The 19,463-nt window shown below is 41.8% G+C and overlaps 1 protein-coding gene across 5 annotated transcripts in view; it reads left to right on the top strand.

Moving 5' to 3' along the window:
• The first annotated feature begins 2,719 nt into the window (after positions 1-2,719).
• Rccd1-ps1 (RCC1 domain containing 1, pseudogene 1) overlaps positions 2,720-19,463 on the top strand; it is a 28,167-nt gene continuing 11,423 nt past the window's right edge. The window contains exons 1-4 of one of the 5 annotated variants that reach the window (XR_010063295.1): positions 6,937-8,088; positions 8,334-8,821; positions 11,463-11,538; positions 16,637-18,925. Coding sequence is in view for 1 of the 5 variants with exons in the window: in XM_063281045.1 (XP_063137115.1) it covers positions 7,947-8,088; positions 8,334-8,821; positions 11,463-11,474 (642 nt within the window). In the remaining 4 variants the exon portion in view is untranslated. The other 4 variants (XR_010063296.1, XR_010063294.1, XM_063281045.1 and 1 more) reach the window with 4 other exon arrangements.

Raw genomic sequence — 19,463 nt, 5'->3', positions numbered from 1 at the left:
CTTGGGCTGAGCATATAAAAACCATCACAATAACTAAAAGAGGAGGTGGTGGTGGGGGGAGAGTGAATAACATAAAGAAGAAGGAAAAGCAGAGAAGCACTCAGGTGATTTATCTGATTTTTTTTAAACTTTGTATGAAGGTAATTTGTGGTCCCTACGTTTTTCTAAACTGAGCATTCTATACTCCAAACCAAGCTGCGTGAGGCCATTTTCAAAAGACAATACAAAATTCTCTCAGGCAGCAAGACCCAGGCATCTAAAGAGGATGAAGGATGTACACTGGTCACAAAGAAGTGGCATAACCAGATGGCCTGGATGTGACTATCAGTTGGAAACCTGGATATCTGGGTTAGCAAGACTCTCATAAGAAGAGAATAGTATCTGTCTTATGGGGAATTGTAAGGAATAATGTTACCAATGCAGCTGAAGTACTTAGCTATGTGCTTCACACTTATGGGCTCATTAAATTACTTTTTCATTATCATAATCATTATCATCGTCATCAACACTATCATCATCATCACCACTGCCATCATCATTGTCATCGTCATCACCATAATCATCTCCATCCACATCTAAAACCCAGAAAATAGCAGCGTCCCAAATGGAATTACAGTCAGGGGTGGTGAAAAAGTACAGCAAACTGGAGTTCATGTCGCAGTATTCTAGATAAACCTGCAGCTGGGTTGAGGAACTGAAGACCCATCAGGCACCTGGAGACTAAGCCTCTGTTAAGGTCATGTGACTGATTACAGGAGCAAAAGAAAACAGTCTGCAGATAGAAACCAAGGCACTTCCCCAGAGCAATGTGCTCCAGTCCAGGGTTCTTGGCAGGGGAGGCAAGTGTGCTGTGGATGAATGCAGCAGCAGGCCACACAAGGCGGAAGCTGCAGGCCTTCGGCAGCTCTTATTTTTCCTTAGTATCACAAATGTCTGGACGATGCAAATCCACACAAACATAACAAATGGGAGAGCACAAAATGACCATTAGGATTTTAATATGTGTGTAGGAAAGCCATCAAATACTCCCGGAAAATAAAAGACCATCTGAATACTAAATAATTTCACCCCCTTATTGCTAATAATAATGTGTCATCTGGATGAAACAGTCCCTTAAGTATATTACATTCCATGCTGGAATTAGGCCATTAGTCCCATTGACACAGCTAATGGTGAAGCCCAAATTATGTTCCCCGAGAAGATGTATTAGAATGTGGTTCAGAAGAGATCCGTTATCCCCCTTCTGCCAATTTTCTATCTAACACACTCTGCCCTGATTTCTTCCTTGAATTCTGAGTAACGCTTTGGAAGGAATTGGTCACTATAGGTCATGATGGGTTTGTGTTGGATAACTCACGGCGTTACTGGAACCTCAAATTAACCCCAGTCTTTGCATGGCTAGTCTAGGTGTTCAGATTCCACTGTGCCGATGGACGGGGAAAGAGGTGGGGAATGTCTGACGTGAGTCCCTCTATACTCTGTGAGGCAAGTCCCTCGTGACTACCTTTAAGAATGTGAGGAAATAGAGCAAGGTGGCTTAATGGCTGCAGTGCACATCAGCTTATACCAGGATGGGAACTGTCATCGTTTGAGCTACAGACCAAATTTGCCTTCTCTCTAAAAGAAAAGCAAATGCGTGACAATGGATATGTCAATAGTAACCACGGTGGATGGGTTCTACTAGAAAACTTCTGTGTTGTTCTTAGAAAAGAAAGGACGGTGGGAAGATGAGAAAAGAGAGAGGAAGATGTCCTGAAGAATTGGCTGCCTCATTACCAGAATTTGTCCTTCTCATGAGTCTGATTGGACAGTGCCCTCTTCCTTAGAGTCAGACTCAGTCCCTCTTGAACAGTCATCTGCCCTTCTGTTTTGGTGGGAGTAGAAGGATATTTGCTGTAAGAGTGTTTAAGGCCCTCAAAGAGTGGGAGCTGGGGAGCTTGTTGTGTGGCCATATTCCCAGCTGAAGACAACTTGGCTGAACCAATTTGTCCTCGCTCTGCAATTACAGGCCTAATTAGATGTAGTCTAATTACAGCAGAGGAGTCTAATGGATCTTAAATGACTGGAAGGCGCCCTGGCTACACACATAGTTCAAATAGAGAACGCGTTTCTAAATATGTGGAGGAGCTGAATCACCCCTTTGCTTATTTTAAGGAAATGAAAGAAGTTCCCACAGAACTGAGGGTAAAGATCACACTTGTTATTACGACTGATATAGAGATGCTTATAAAGCCGTCTGATATGCATTCTCTCTGACACAGATCTTTCTATTTAGGGGACTTCACAGATGGGACTGATTGTCAACTGCTACACACTTTATTGAATTCTTCCCACGTCTTAAGTGTAGAGATGATGCCCTAAAATATTTTCTCTTTTATTTTACCAAACAAATTTATTTTAGCGGGGAGATTGATCTAGATGCGTCAACTAAAGCTTTTCAAAGCCACGCTGTGGGTAAGTGCCAAAATAGGATTTCAATTTATATTTATCCCCCGTGGAATCTTACACTCTGATGCCATCATGCTCTATTTCCTTTGGCAAGTAAGTGCGCACGCACTCCCTGTGACAGGGAAGAGGATAGAGGCATGTTCGTCTACAAAGCCAAATAACCCAGCAACCTGTAAACTTAATCATGATGCTAATAATAGTGACCACTACTGTGCTGGCTGGTTTTGGGTGTCAACTGACACAAGCTGGAGTTATCACAGAGAACGGAGCCTCCCTTGAGGAAACCATGAGATCCAGCTGTAAGGCATTTTCTTAACTAGTGATCAAGAGTGGGAGGGCCCAGCCCATTGTGGGTGGTGCTGTCCCTGGGCTGGTAGTCACAGGTACTGTAAGAAAGCAAGCTGAGCAAACCAGGGGAAGCAAGCCAGTGAGTAACATCCCTCCATGGCCTCTGCATCAGCTCCTGCTTCCTGACCTGCTTGAGTTCCAGTCCTGACTTCCTTTGGCGATGAGCAGCAATGTGGAAGTGTAAGTTGAGTAAGTCCAACTTCTTTCTTTGGTTATGTTTATGCAGGAATAGAAACCCTAACTAAGACAGCTACCTAATAGGATAAGATGTGATCTAAGAACCGAGGTAGGATGGAAATAGAAGTCCTCTACTCTGCTGGGAGGGTTTCAGGGATCCTGGGGACTGGCCAATACTCAGCTGTCTGCACTCTTTCCCTAGAGATACTTGGCACAGGGAACAGACAGACAGACCCCCATGGTGATGATTGTGTGGGATAACTGTTGAGAGTTTTCTCACCAGTAAAACATCCCCTAGAGACGAAGCTCACACGAAATCTACAAACTCATGCTGCTCACCTCTGGGGTTAAGTAAACAGTGCAATGCTGGAGGAGAGGAGACTGGAGGAGGAGAAGCCTGTGTGGTATATAGGGAGAGCCAATGATGGCACTTCCAACTGCTGGAGTGGGACTTGCAGTGTCGCAGCTCCTGCTCGGCTAACCATGAGTAACCTGGTTTTAAGAGACTGGCCAATTAGTTTGGGTTGACTCATTTTTTTAGAATGTCATTGATCTCTCTGTCTGGGACAAGGGTGGGTAATAAAAATAGTCTTCCCAGGTCAAGGCATGCAATGTGGTGCTCTGTTACTAAGTACCTCCCAGAGTGTCCTCCCGAAACTTCCCTTGAGCATGAGTAGTATGAGTTCTGCTTCAGCAGAGCCACGGCTTTACCTGACAGCAAAGAGGAGGGATCACTGTCTCCCACAGGGACTCAAGTGCACAGGTGCCCTTAAGGTACATGGGCTGTGCAGAACTCATCCTTTGCTTCTTTCCTCAAGTCTTTGTTGTTGTTCTCAGAATCAGAGTTCACCCTTGTGAACAACAGAAGACCCTGCTTAATATGCATTCTACAAAATACTGGATATATTTTTGATACTTACAAGTTTAAAATATGATTAATGATTAAAATGGATGTTCATGCTCACATTCACCTCTTTTCTCTCATGTTTACTTTCTTCTTTAGATAACTGTGTGTGTGTGTGTGTGTGTGTGTGTGTGTGTGTAGGGACATGTACAGAGTCCAGAGTAGGACATCACTGTCCTGTTGTATCAGTCTCCCTGTTATTTCTTTGGCATAGGATATCTCACCAAGCTTGGAGCTAGCCTAGCACTCAGTAAGACCCACTGAGACTTCTATCTCTAATCTCAATGGCATTGGAGTTATTCGTGCACAGGTCAACAGTCAGCTCTTTACATGGATGCTGAGGATTTATTAAGGCTCTTTTGCTTATGCAGAAAGCATTCCCACTCACTGAACCATCTCCCCTAGGTAGTTAGTGATTGGTATTTTCATGCTTCTCCCATGCTTTAAACATCGAAGATAAGCATGCACATATAACACAACACATTGACTCCATTTTTCTTTCCAGTTAGAACCAAGTATTTTTTAAAGCACACAGAAAGACTTTATAAGTGCGTAATATTTGAATTCATGGACACACAACAGTAGATTTCATTAATATCATACCAAAACTTTTATTTTCATCCTTTTATGTCAAAGGATTTAGATATAAAGCCACTGAGGATAACTGAAGTTGTATCTCAGTAGCCGTGCCTTCTGATAGTCAGGATGCCTCTTGGTGGATAAACATACTCAAGCTGATGTTTTAAGTTCTTCCTATTATAATAGAAATCAAGGCACCATGGAATTTCCCCAAACACACACACTAATAAGGGGCATGCACTATAAGAAGCCTGATCTTATTACAATAATTAAAATACCACTTATATTATGGCAGAGGCAACCACTCTTCCTGTGGACTTTTCATGGGAAGAAGTACCCTAACGGGGAGGTCATCATGATTTGAGAGGTGCATTCATGAATATATCTTCTACCTCATAAATACTCATAAACATTCCTTTAAAATCCACAATTCAGAAGCCACTTTGGGACAGCTTACGCTAATTTATCTTTTGAAATTCTTGTTTTTCTTAGTTTTGATGAACACATTTCTATTTAAATGATATGCATCATTTTGTCTGATTTCTTTCCCTCTAGAACACGACAACTGAGAGACCACCCTTAACACCTGCTTGTGCACATTTTAGAAGGAACTTCCATAGGTAAAATATTTGAAGACTTGTTTTGAGTCTAGCATGTGAATTTTTTATTTAGAAAAGTATTAGCACTGAAAAATCAAACTTAGACATCTCCTTGAGAGGTGGTCTGGAGTAATCTTAACCTTTAGGGGAGGGTTAACTATCTCATGATCCTTTCCAAGCCTTCTGTATAAAGTCATGAGATTTCTTAATAAACCTTATGAGAAAGATTAACCCTACTAGAACTTGGCTCTACCTATCACAACGCTCCCCCTCCCCAGAGTTCCCCAAGAGTTCCAAGGTGCCATGGTGTAAAAAATCAAAGACATTCAAGATCAGATTCCTGTGGATTTTTTGGTTTTCTCTGTATGGCCTACCTGCCATAGAGAGGCCCAGGCTCTTCAAGCTAGAAGATTCTCATTCTCAGTCTTCATTCCAGTTTATCTATTCTCCCATTCTGGTGCCCACTCTTTGTTGCTTAGGCTTTGGGTAAGCATATGAAATGGGTTTCATTATGCTGCTTTGCTACATGAGGATGCCTGCACTTTGCTCTGTCTCATCTCCCTGTGCTTTTGCAACATTCTAACACGGGCATCCACTTTCTCAGTAACTAGACCACAAGATATTCTTGTATAGAAGTTTGTCTTTTTCAGGAAACTACGACCACTCTTAACAACTAGTGCCAAAAGTCAATGCTCAAAGGATGTAGTAGTATTCATCAGAATGCCAACTTCTGACTACTCGGAAGGCTTGAGTCAAGATGGTCTCATGTCCAAATTCAACTCAACATGGCTACATGATAAGATCTTATCTGAAAAAATTAGAAAGAGAGTAAAGAAAATGAAAACTATATGGTGGACCTCAGCCTCTAGCTGTGTATTCCCTTAGCTCCCCTTTCTTTAGACTCACAGAGAACAGAAGACCTCTGTACAGTGTGAGACCATGCCAACCTCAAGGCAGTGTAGAACTCCTTAGATGTTTCCAGTTTCCAAACCCACACTGAGAGATTTAACAACAGCTTTAACTTCCTAAGTCTTTATCTGCACAGAGAAACCTAGAGATCAAGTATTACAACCTAGACTTTTGAGCCTGAAGCTTACTTTGTATGGCGTACACTGAACTCTACTAGTGGATCCTTAGTCGTGCAGGAAAGAGGCCAACAAATATCTTTGTTACCACATCAGTATTCTCAGAGTGTGATCTGATAATTAGGGTCACTTCAGAGGTTTTGATGCGGATCAAATCTGTCAAATCTTCATCAGATTATTACAGGTGATTGATGGGAACACCAGTAAAAGATTAAAGACAGCATTTGTGCCCAAATTCCTAGGTAGTTATATTGGATTTTTCTTATAGGAGTGATATTAGTTATTTGTGCTTATAAAACCAAGTCCTGCAGATCTTCACATGTTTACTCTTGAGATTGCAGGCTTTCTGTATTCCAGTTGAACTCTAGGCTATTTTGCATAGTTGGGATATCAGTCAAACTTCTTTTTGTTGAAAGTGTCAGAAAATGTAATTCCATATGAATGAAAAATTTTTAAAAATATATTTACTTCCATGAAGGGACATTTTAAGATGTAGGCACCACTAAAACTAGAGGCTCCACTGGATTCATTTTCTTGAATGCTGGTTCAGGCTCAGACAGATTCCCTCCACCATCAGTCCCATTGCAACAGTGTTTGAGCCTCTATACTTCAAACCCAGCAGATGAGAGATTTGGCTTCCTCTTGTGTAGCAGCCGTAACTGAGTTAACTGGGGTTAGATGCTCAGTGTTGACAAATGGAGTGCATACTCTCTCCGAACACATACAAACACATGCATTGACACATACCTGTGAGGCCACAGGCACACATGAGTACACATATTCATACACATGCATCTGTATACTCTCATACTTACCCAGATACATGTGTATGTGAATAACTAACATACTTATTTTCAGAGAAGAAATTTATTGGAAAATGAAGTACTTATGAATATTGCCAGAAAAAAAGTTATTATACAGGCAGAACAACATATTATACCATGATGTGTACATTACAAAAAACACAACAGTCCATCAATGTAAGGCTGTGGGTAGAGGCAATTGTGTATGACATGAGTTGTGAATTTGGACTCAAGTTCAGATTTTTGCTTTTCATATCTATATAAAGATTTTGAGGGTTCGGAGCTGTGCACTACTATGCGTTTGCCATTTCCAAGGTTTCCCGCTTAAAGGGCTTTCCTGATGGGTTGAGGGTACAAGGACACGGGGAAGGTAAAAGATTCCCTTGGTTGGGGGATCCAGGAGCTGTGGTCTCAGGTCTGACTTAAGAGGCTTTAGAGTGTCTGTAAAATTCTGATCCAGTCCAATGAAGTGGCGTTGCATTTGGAACAGTGCGACTGTCTCCCTGGGGCCCATAGTCACTGAATTAAGCCAAAGGAAAGGCGCAACAGATTTCTTGAAAGAATAAACTATCAAGTAAGGTCCAGTGGAAATTTTCCAAATGCCTCTGAAACCCGATAACGCAGCTGCAGCCCCTTGAAGGCGAGATTCGCCAGTGTTCCTGAGGTGTCCTGTTCATGAGACTCTCCTTGAGTTGTAGCCTTAATCTTGCACCCCAGCCAAGTGGCCGCCACCCACAGAGGCCTCAACCTGAACATGGCCGAGAAACGGCAAGGAGCCTGGTTCGGCTTTGGTTTCTGTGGCTTTGGGCAAGCGCTGGGCTCTGGGAACGGCCAACATGCAGTGCACAGTCCTGAACCACTGCATGCTGCTGACGATGTTTGCCAAGTGAGCGCAAGCTGGAGCTACACTGCCCTGGTGACTCGCATGGACAGCTGGGTCACAGGTCGGTCGCTGGAGGCAGAACTAGAGCCAAGGCTGTTGGAGGCACTGTGAGGCCTACGGATGGCTGAGGTGGCCGCAGGTGGCTGGCACTCTGTGTGTGTGAGTGAAACTGGGGATATTTATATCTGGGGTTGGAATGAGTCAGGGCAGCTGGCCTTGCCCACAAGGAGCGGAACAGAGAAGAAAACAGTGAGAGAGGAAGGTGAGGTCACCCTCCAGGATGTCCTTCCTGGCTTGTTACTGTGTGCTGGACACTGAGAATCATCCTCACTAACCATTGGACACTCTTTGCTGTGGGGAGGCTGATGTCCAACCTCTAGGACTGAGTAAGGGTTGGGCACCAGCTCTGGAGCTAGCTCTAAAACAGTCTTTTATAGAGCCACTGCCGGAAGAGTGTGTGGACATTCCCAGGCTCCTGAATGTTAAACACACCATAACCTTCTGAAGCCACAGAATTGAATGACGATGGTCTCAGAGGAGAGGAAGCAGCTCTGGCTGATGTTGGAGCTCCTGCCCACTTCATAGCCATCCAGCCCTTCCCAGCTCTCCTGGATCTTCCCCTGGGCTCAGATGCAGTCAAGGCCAGCTGTGGATCCCGACACACAGCTGTGGTGACACGAACAGGAGAACTCTATACCTGGGGCTGGGGTAAATATGGACAGCTTGGCCACAGGGACAGCACCAGCTCGGACCAGCCCTGCCGTGTGGAATACTTTGTAGAAAGACAACTTGAAGTAAGGGCTGTTACATGTGGACCCTGGAATACCTATGTCTATGCAGTGGAGAGAGAGAGAACATCTGAACTATATCTCAGGTGGATCCCCAGGCTGCTTATGTACCTGGGTGAGAATGAACTCTTGCTTCAACATGCTGTCCTGGGTGCATGGAAACAAGGCCACAGCGATCTCCCCGCCTCCTCAGTGCTGGGATTAAAGGTACATGCAGACTTAAGAATGTGTGTCTAGGGGTTGGGGATTTAGCTCAGTGGTAGAGCGCTTGCCTAGCAAGAGCAAGGCCCTGGGTTCGGTCCCCAGCTTCGAAAAAAAGAATAGAAAAAAAAAAGAAAAAAAAAGATTTTGAGGCATTTATTGTTTGTTTTTTAAACTAGAAAGCAGTAATGAACTTCTCTTCAAGAAGTTCCCTTTAAAGGGGAAGCCCTTGGTCCTGCCAAGACTGAACCCCCAGTGAATGTGATTGTTGGGGGGAGGGCGGTAATGGAGGGAGGATGGGGAGGGGAACACCCATAGAAAAGGGGAGGGGGAGGGGTTGGGGGATGTTGGCCTGGAAACCGGGAAAGGGAATAACAATGAAATGTAAATAAGAAATACCCAAGTTAATAAAGACAAAAAACAAACAAACAGAGAACAACAACAACAACAAAAACAGAAAACTGACCTTGCCAGTAAGTTTGGCCTTTTACATATCTCAAAAAAAAAAAAAAAGAAGTTCCCTTTAGAGCAAATGTTTCACTTGTAATTACCTTTCGTAGATTATAAGACATATGAAGAGAGGGCCAATGGTTGTCTTTTTCAGTGCCAAACATTCAATAATTTACACAGAACCTGCTATATCTATATCTATTTATCTGTGTCTACATCTTTATCTGTCTTTCATCCATCTAATTTGAATAACAAATGAGAGACTTGTTTAATATTCAGTGTTGAAATCTCTTACAATGCCATCTCGAGCATTTTTCCTTTTTTTTTTTTCATAATTTCTTTCTCCGGGACAGTTTTAAACAAGGAACTACTTGGATAGTAAAACTTATTATGCTCTATATTTAAACTTTGCTTTTATATACTGTGTGCCTGGGTACTGCCCGAGTTAGGGTTTCTATTGCTGTGAAAAGACACCATGACCGCAGCAACTCTTACAAGGAAAATATTTCGTTGGGGGTAGCTGGCTTACAGTTTTGGAGGTTTAGTCCATTGCTATTATGGTAGGAAATTATGGTGTACAAGAAGACATGGTGCAATTGAAGGTTCTAGATTTTGACCCACAGATGGCAGAAGGAGACTGTGCTACACTGGGAGTGGCTTGAGCATATGAGACTTCAAAGCCCATCCCTGCACTGACAATACCTTCTCCAACAAGGCTATACCGATTCTTTTTCCCCTCTCCAACACCTATTCTAAAAAGGACACATCTCGGGGTTGGGGATTTAGCTCAGTGGTAGAGCACTTGCCTAGGAAGTGCAAGGCCCTGGGTTCGGTCCCCAGCTCCGAAAAAAAGGAACCAAAAAAAAAAAGGACACATCTCTTGATAGTGGCAATCCCTGTGGGCCATGCACTTAAAGACATGAGTCTATGGGGGCGATGCCTAATTAAACCATCCCAGATACAAATATCATTTCCCATAAATGTATATATTTAATTGTCAATTAAATACTTTTAAGCAGTTGAAAGATACCACAATCAACTAGAATGCTGTTTGCTGAGCCTTATCAATGGTTTTGTAGTAACAGAAAATCAGATTGTGCATTGAAAATGGTATTAGGAAGCCGGGATTCTTGCCCCAGATCTGTTGTTGATTGGTATTTTGACATTAGATAATCATCCAAGTCCCTGAGCTTCTATCTTTTTCCTATTGTGAAATATGGACGCTAAAGTAAATGATCCCTTAAATTCCCTGAGAATAATTACATTCATCAGTTCACATGTGATAAAGAGGTTGGATTTCTAGCATAAAATTAGTTCATTTGAAGTATAAATTTTATTGCAGATGGAATAATTAACTGTAGATCAGAACACTAGGCCACAAGCATAGACTTTGACAATAGAGAAATACAAATTTCACACCATTTTTACATTTTAAAAATGATTATTAAAAACTTGCTCAGTGTGTTCTGACTTCCTGATGACTGAAAATCAGTCTTACTAATCTGCATCCCTCTCTTGATTAGGGACCCCCCACTTAAGCCCTGTAGGTTCTACCTTTGATCATAATCAAAGTCCAGCCTTCAAAGATTTGCCATATGCATTCTGTAAAAGACTAACAGACGTTCATTTCTGACTTTAATGTATTATGAAAATGACAGTAGCTATGCTTCTCTGAAGTGTAATCTCCTGAGAATAGAACGTTGTTATGAAAAAGATAAGCGGGTGCCTTCTGGAGAAAGACTTCTCCATGCTACTCTTCCCTCCTCCGTGACTTACTTTCTCTAAAGTAGATTGACTGGGTTGCATTTAGGTTTTCAACAGATTTCCTTGTGTTTAACCGTAAAGATGTGTTAACCTTGCTGAATCCGTTTCCTTATGATGTTTGTTTCTTTCGTCTTTCAACCTATTAAGAGAACAATGACAAATTCTAATTACCCCATGCAGAAAAGATAAATAAAACCTGACTTTTGTCTTCACCACTTGCATTTATTAAATAAGAAATAGTATCCAGGATTGTGGGAGTTTAAATGAGGACTGTGCCCTTGTGTTTGAACCTTGGTCCCAAGTTGGTGTGACGGTTTGGGTAAGGGTAGGAGCTGTGTCATTGTTGGAGGAGGTGTATGACTGGGAACAAGTTTTGAAATTTTAAAAGGTTTGCACTATTCTCAGTTGCCCTCTCTCTGCCTCCTACTTTCAGGTCAAGATTTGAATCATCAAATGTCCCTACAGCCATGCCTTTGTGCCTCCATGATGGACTCTAATCATCTGAAGTTGTAAGCTCAATTAATTAAATGCCTTCTTTTATAAGTTTCCTTGGTCATGGTATTCTGTCACAGCAGTAGAAAGAAAACTAAGACTAGGATATTAAGGTTTTTTGTTTGTTTTGTTTTGTGGGTGTTTTTTTTTCTTTTTCTATCTGAAGCAAGGAAAAGTTGATTTTGAGTTCTAGACTTGCCTTTTCCTTGCTGCTTCAAAACTCTTGGATTTTTAAAGATCATTTCTTACTTCGCCAAAATTCATTTACAACATATATCCTTTCATTTCAAGGCCTGGGTCCCCACGGACGATACTTTCATGGTATAAATACACACAACTGGCAGCAAGCAGTTTTATTTTTAAGAAATGGACAAAGAATAGCATTGGAATTCCTTTCCTGTTCTCTATAAAAAGCCTCCACTCCAGATATGCAAAGGATATTTCCTTTGCTTTAACTCTATCAACTGAGTAATCAACCTCATACACAAACATGAAGAAATTTCTAACTCCAGTACAAACATTCCATAGACATGAAATTTAAGGCACTTCAAGTTTTAGTTTCAACATCTGAAATGTACCATGTACCAGTACCCATATAATAGAGAAGTATCAAGGATAAAATAACATAAGGGTTACATCGTGGTCCTGGCACACAATACATGCTCTGTAAATGGTGGACTCCATTGTGTGGATTTCATGTTTCTGTTACACTTGTTTCCACCTCCGGCCATTGTGCAAGCAAAGCAAGAGCTTCCGGTTCTGCAGATACACCAGACTGAAGGTGGGGGAAGGACCCTTCTTGCTTAATAAATGTTAGCATCAGAATACGTAGAATATATAGACCGAGAAGTCAGAAAGATAAGCACAGACCTCTCCAGGCCTCTCTCTTACATCTATTGAGTACTGCCCCACGCACAGAGTCAAAGCCAGCCGTTTAGTCACCTACGTTACCCTCAGGAGCTTCTCTTTCTCTCAGTCACAGGCTTCACTTCTTTTTTCCATGCCTTCATTTGTGTACCATCATTTGCCTACTACTATCTCTAGGCTTATGGGCTGTAGGCCACATGACAAAAAGCACGCGGTTTTCCTCTGTACTGCTTAGGTCACGTGTTGCGGATCTTGCTGTAAGAGCATCTTGGACGCACTTTGTATTGAGAAAGATCCACGTCGTGACCCTGTGTGATAAAGGAAGGCCATTTCAGCTACAGTGGAAAACAAACGGTTGCGAGAATGTCTGTGGCCAAGTCAAATGCTGTATTTGGTCTTTGAAAGTCAGAGCACCTGAAGCACTATGCATTTCTGTTCTCAGCAGCTATAGCTGTGTACAGAGTCACCTTCATACATCAGAGTTTGCAGGAGGCAGGGACAGAAGACTTGCGGGCACCGAGTAGTGTGCTAATGTCTTATAGCTCAGCCTTCCACTCTAAAATACAGAAAGTGATCTTTAAGACGCATCAGTAACCAAATAAAGCAGGAATAAGGCAGTCTTACGTGTCTGAAGTAGGCTCAGGAAAATATGAATATTCAATTTTGCCTGATTTACATAAAGTATTTTTGTTAAAAAAAAAAGAGAAAATGTCAGAACTGTTTGTCTTTGAGAAAAGAGCAGGTGACTCGGGTTCTGAGATTAACTATATCAGGCTTTATGTATGCAGTACCTTTAAAATCTTTGAATATAAAATTAAAATATCTTTTTAAGGGTTATCCTTATGACTAAAAAATTACTGTCTCTACTGTTTTGAAACAATGCTCCTTGAAGTGTCCTTGAACAAGCATACTTTGGATGTCAGAGTAAAAGGATGCCACTGATATTCCCAGCCAGTTGAGGAGGGAAAAAGTAGGGCTTTCTTTGAGGAATCTGTAGCGTTCATTTCAAGAGAAGTTTGAGCTGTAGTTTGAATTTTGGAAGTCATCAGGAGGAGGAGCCTTAGGGAACCTTACATTAAATTGCTGTCCTGGAGTCTCTACACTCTTGAAATGGTGCTTTTGCTTGACTAGACGTAGTTGGCATTTGACATACTTCTCAGGGGAGGTGTTTGCTGTTGGATCATGAGTCAAGAAAGAAATTCCTAAGACTGAGGCTTTAGTGGTTTGAATTAGACACATGCCCACGGGCTCACGTCTTGGAACGCTCATTCTCTAGTTGGTTGCGTTACTTTTGGAAGCCGTGGAACCTTTAGGAGAAGCGGTGTAGTTGGAGGAAAGAAATCATTACAGCTCAGCCTTTGAGAACCACACCCAGTTCCCTGGTTCCTGTTCTCTGGTTTCTGATGCACTTTGGTATGGACAACCACATGTTCCCACCACCATGACCCAAGCTACTCTGCTATGCCTTCCTTGCTGTGATGGATTAGAGTCTTGTGAAACCCTGAGCCAAATGAACCTTCCTGCCCTCACATTGTTCCTATTGGGTATTTTGTTACAGAGACACAAAAAATAACCAGCACAGTGGAGTTATGGAGCCTTACATGAACATACATGTACACGTTATCAGGTCTCAGAAGATTTGTAGAAGTTTGATAAAAAAATAGGAAAAAAACTGTTGCATCAGCCTCCTGACCTTCCATTTTGAAAACCCTCAAACACCTTTCTAAGAAGGATATCTACATTGAAGACATTTACCATGCACTTTTAAAGATGTCCTTTAAAAAAGAAAGAAAATCCTTCCTTTGGATTTTCCTGAATCAGTTTAATTACACATTGGAAGCCGTAGAGGCTTCTAATCAGGAAGTGTCTCAGTGTTTGCCAGGTCCCCATGGACAAGTTGTCACGAGTTGTTTTGATTTTAAAAGGAGATTGCTTTTTTTTAGTAGAATTAGAGCCTTGACCTTTGTTAATATCAAGTAAACAGAAACAGAGAACTGTGGAAACAAAACCGATGAACATCTCATAGCAAGGTCTGAAAACTATGAAAAAAAAGTGTCGTCAGTCTTAATTGTGTTAGCAAATTAACAGTCTGCAGAGCTACCTAAAAGGTGTCAGGGAATCGTCCCTGTATGCTCTCTTCGAGGGATATGTGTTCACACTCATTAACTACTATTTACCGAGAGGACACAATATCTCACTAAATCGAAGCCTTGAGTTATGAAGCAATTAGTATGGAGATGACATCATGTGAATGGGCGATGAAGTATGGCTTCAGAATCTCCCTCTTCTTCCTCTTCCTCTTCCTCTTCCTCTTCCTCCTCCTCCTCCTCCTCCTCCTCCTCCTCCTCCTCCTCCTCTTCTTCTTCTTCTTCTTCTTCTTCTTCTTCTTCTTCTTCTTCTTCTTCTTCTTCTTCTTCTTCTTCTTCTTCTTCTTCTTCTCCCCTCCTCCTCCTCCTCCTCCTCTTCCTATTCGCCCTCCTTCTTCTTGGTGTCTGTGTGGAGTGTGCACAGTGTACATGGCTGTGTGTGTACACTTTAAGCATGTAGGGTTGTGTGCACATGTGTGAAGTGCATGTGCAGCCTGAGTTCAAAGTTTCCTAAGTTCTATCATTCTCTGCTTAAATAGAATAGAACGCCTTTATCTGATTATTTATTTATTTAGTGTGTGCATGAATATGTGTGTGCATACATGTGTGCATTTACATGGAAGCTACAGCTTCTTTATGGAGGTCAAGGAACAATTTTGGGGAGCTAGTTCCCTCTTTGCACTATGTAGGTTCCTGGGATCAACTTAGTTCATCACACGTGATGACAAATGCCCTATTTGCTGTGCCATTTAACCAACTCTCTACCTCATATTTGAGACCAGGCCCTTTACTAGAGGTCACTGATTAGCTAGGGTAGGTGGCCAGGGGGCCTTGGACCTGCCTCTTTCTTCCTGGAATCCAGTGCTAAGTTTCAGACATTTGAGAGGTGAAATTTTATTAGCATAAATATTTTAGAGTAGATGTAGCCATTTTGTCCCACATCGTCATTGTCATTGCACAGAAAACTCCTGAGAGACTACAGTGTAGTAACAGTGTGTGTTTCTACATACAATTCCATGTACAGGTACGATAGGGATATATCAAAGTTCAAAAAAAATAGCAAAGTACATAAAACAGAAATAATTACAGCTAACATTTATTAAACAGTCAGTCAATATATTCCAAGCATTGGACTCTGGGACAGACTTTAGAATATTTTGTTAAATTATTGCTAGTGCACTTAAGCAATAAATTCATCACTTAATAAATAGTCTTTATGTTCAGTGCAACTGAAACTCTCAAATCTCCAGTCCTTCTCCTCAAAAACATCTTCATCAAGAAACACAGGCAAATCCTTCCATGAGGCTACCCTGAGGCAGTTACCAGAAATAACTGATCTAAAGCTTTCATCTTAAGCTTGAAAAAAAAACTAAAAAAAGGACCAGTTTGCCCCAGAGGGCCCCAGTCTCCATATGGCTGCCTGCCTACCCTCTAGGGGGGATTCTGCCTGACATAGTAATAGGAAGAAGACCTGATTAGAAAGTTTCCAGGAGGTGGGAGGGCAGCGGTGGGAAACAGGAATGGTTTCCTGACATCTTAAAGGACTGATAGTAAGGCCCGGTGGCTATTGTTTGTATATTCTCAGACCTTTGCCAATGGTGGACCTTCCTATAATCCACATTATGGTGACAAAAAGGGACAGAGTCTCTGTAGGATAGCTAGCATCAAGAAGACAGGTAATAATAAGAATTAGTAAGTTTATAGAGAACTTAGAACCTTCACCCATTAATGGAAGGTGGGTGATAAAATGAAATTCAACCACCATAAAAAATGACCAAACATTGAGGTGCCATGGTGTGGATTGGGTGTTCCATTTTGTGTATTTTTCTGATTATCAGTTATGTTACACATCTTTTCTTGTTCTTATTGGCCAGTGTAAAAATGGTTATTTTTGCCCAATTATTGAGTTTCTATCTTTTATGTGGAGTTATTTATTTTGTCAGATACAGACCCCGCCACATGTGCTGTTTGCAAATGTTTTTTCTACCCTTTTGTGGGTTGCTTTTGGTTAACTTGCCGTTTTCTTTTGTAACACAAAGCTTTGATCATGTCTCATTTGTCTATTTTGCTTTTATTGCTTAATATTTTTTAGTCATACTTAAGATTTTTTTCCTTACCAAGTCCAAGATCATGAAGATTTAGCCATGTCTGTTCTTTCCAGGTTTTATACTGTAAGCTCCTACATGTGGCTAACTGATTCACTCGGAAAACTTCTCAGTAACGAGGCATGGTGCTGTTCTTGAGTTCTCCAGATCGTCCTGGAGCAGTGGGCCAGATGGTGATCCCGTAGGTATTAGAGCTCTGTTAGGACCGTAAGAGAATTAAATCGCATTACACGGGAGTATTCCATCCCACTGTTTGATTTTCATCCAATAGCGGCATTAGGGTGGCAGGGGAGAGGATACCAACGAGGCTGAAATCAGGACACGTGGTCCTAGGGATCCACCACACTATTATTTGCATTTACTTTAAAATATGCTTACAACAACTTGACTTTCAAATTTAGCCTAATAATAGTAGGTAATAGAATGGAGGTCTTAATTCTCCAGTGAAAAAACTAATACTTAATAAATTATTTAGTAAGAACCGGTTAGCTAACCCAGCACATGTATGGCTAATTCGAATCTATTTCGAGCAAACGCATTTGATTGGCAGATGACTTCTGCCCACAAGACCTACCATTTCAGTATAGAATGTCTCCTCAGCAGTGTGGTTCTAATGCTGGCTCACTGTTTTTAAACTTCCACTGTGGCTGAAGGATCACGGAAAAAAAGTGTATTTTACTTTCAAGAAGGTTAACAAAAGGGGAGCGGCTTTGACAGTGTAAGGTTTAAAAAAAAACTGTGTTAGGAAACACAACAGTTTATACTTGAACCTACAATTGAGGAAATCATCTCTGGTCAGTGAAAACCTAAAAAGAATTAGAACTGACTGGATGTATTAAGCTACAAATAACAAAATGACTTATTACACCATAGTCCCATTCCTAAGGGATGAGGAAGCTAAGAGTTTAAGATCATTTCTGCGCCTGTCTAATTTAGACGGGGCTTGCAAAGTAGGAAATGTTATGTGGGAGAACCACATTTTGTATGGTTATGTTTAGGTAGTCAGGGTAAGCCCAGTGGACTAGATACATGCAATAACGGTGGTATAGGAGTCAGCGGCGACCACTGTGTTTCCAAATTCTGGCACAACTCAAGACGTGGAAGAGGTCTGCCCTGTCCCCTCTGTACTTCAATCCCTGGGCCACAGCTGTGCTTGCATTCCTGGAAGACCACTGCTACCCAGGACAACCAGGTGAGATCCCCATGTCCAGGTATCTTGCATGCGGGTTCACCCACAAGCCTGACAGCCATGAGGGCTGCCCTATCCCCTCTTCCCTCCGCCTCTGAGTTCACACCTCTACCTGAAATCCTGGAGGCCAGCAGCCACCAGGCACCCACCAACTCTGTCTGCATCCCTGCTGCCATTAGGGACCACCAGGCCTTCCAACACCAGGGATGAACAGATGACCAAAGGCTGGTGTATGAACACCATCAGCAAAAGCCAGTGCATTGTGGCACTGCCAGAACTCAGCTGTCCTGCTACAGCAGGCCCTGGATACCCTAACCCACCTGAAGAGTAAGGAGATAACTGCAAATCTAATCTTATGAAGATGGTAGATGCCTTTAAAGAGAAAATGAAGACATACAAAGAAATACAGGAAAATACAATCAAACAGGTGAAGGAAATGAATAAAACTCCCCGAGACCTGAAAATAGAAAGAGAAGGAATAAAAAAAAAAAACACCACAAACTGAGGGAAACCTAGAGACAGAAAACCAGGAGCCACAGATACAAATCACCAGCAGAATACAAAAGACAGAAGGAAAAATCTTAGGCATAGAAGATATGCTAGAAGAAATTGATGCATTAGTCAAAAACCGCTAAATCTAAAATGTTTCTAATCCAAGATGTAGAGGAGAGCCTGCACTATGGACTGAATATCCGCATACACAAATCACAATGGTGATATATGTAGGAGATGTCACAGGTGAGGCAGGCACAGGATAGAAGGAGGCCTGTCATTGGAAGAGAAGGAAGGATGGGCGGGAGAGAAGTTTGAAGGAAGAGGAGGAGACTAGGAGAGAGAAGAGACAGACGGAGAGAGGGGAGAAGCCGTGGCAGAACAAGATGGCAGGTGATGTTAATATTCTGCTCTGTGTATTTACAGGTTGTTATTAATGTTCTCAAGGGATGGATGGTACCGGGCTTTGTATGTTTAAGTGGGCAATTATATCTTACCAATTGGGTCAAAGATTATTGTGTTGTGTGTTCTTTTATATGAGGGTTTGAGTGCAGGAAAGTGTGCGGCTGGGATGTGTTTCCGCCAAGATATCTAGCAGGTATCTTGGGGCACCGTGGTGCAGACCTAGCGGGGTAAAAGACAATGATACTTCTTTTATTTTTATTTTTTTTTTTTTTGGTTCTTTTTTTCGGAGCTGGGGACCGAACCCAGGGCCTTGCGCTTCCTAGGCAAGCGCTCTACCACTGAGCTAAATCCCCAGCCCCTATTTTTATATTTTTAAAACAACAGATGGTGAGCCAATGTGATGGGCAAGAATCCACTAGTAATCCCGAGAGTTGAGAGAAAGTTTTTATTTTCTAAGTAAGAGGAGGCCAGCGCCATGTTAGGTCATGTGATATCTTAAGCACGGGAATTCAAACAAAGAAATGGGGAAGCCACCTGGGCTGGCAGGCTGTAGGTCCCCTGCTGTGTGATAAGTAATGGCAGATCAGAGAGTTAGAGATTAAAAGCTGCTTTTTAAAGAAAGTTGTTTAGAAAGTCTTTCAGGATACTCATATTCTTTTTAACGTGGGCTCCACGGGAATTTTGGGTTGAAATCCTAGTTAGACAAGCTACTTCTTAATTACAGGTATTATTAAAAGGTGATTGAGTTTGTTTGATACTTTTTTATTTTTATATTTTTACAACAACAACAGATATAA

The sequence above is a fragment of the Rattus norvegicus genome, chromosome 1 (genome assembly GCF_036323735.1).
Source record: "Rattus norvegicus strain BN/NHsdMcwi chromosome 1, GRCr8, whole genome shotgun sequence".
Lineage (NCBI taxonomy): Eukaryota > Metazoa > Chordata > Mammalia > Rodentia > Muridae > Rattus > Rattus norvegicus.
The sequence above is the reverse complement of the archived record's forward strand: the minus strand, read 5'-3'. Positions and strand labels throughout refer to the sequence as shown.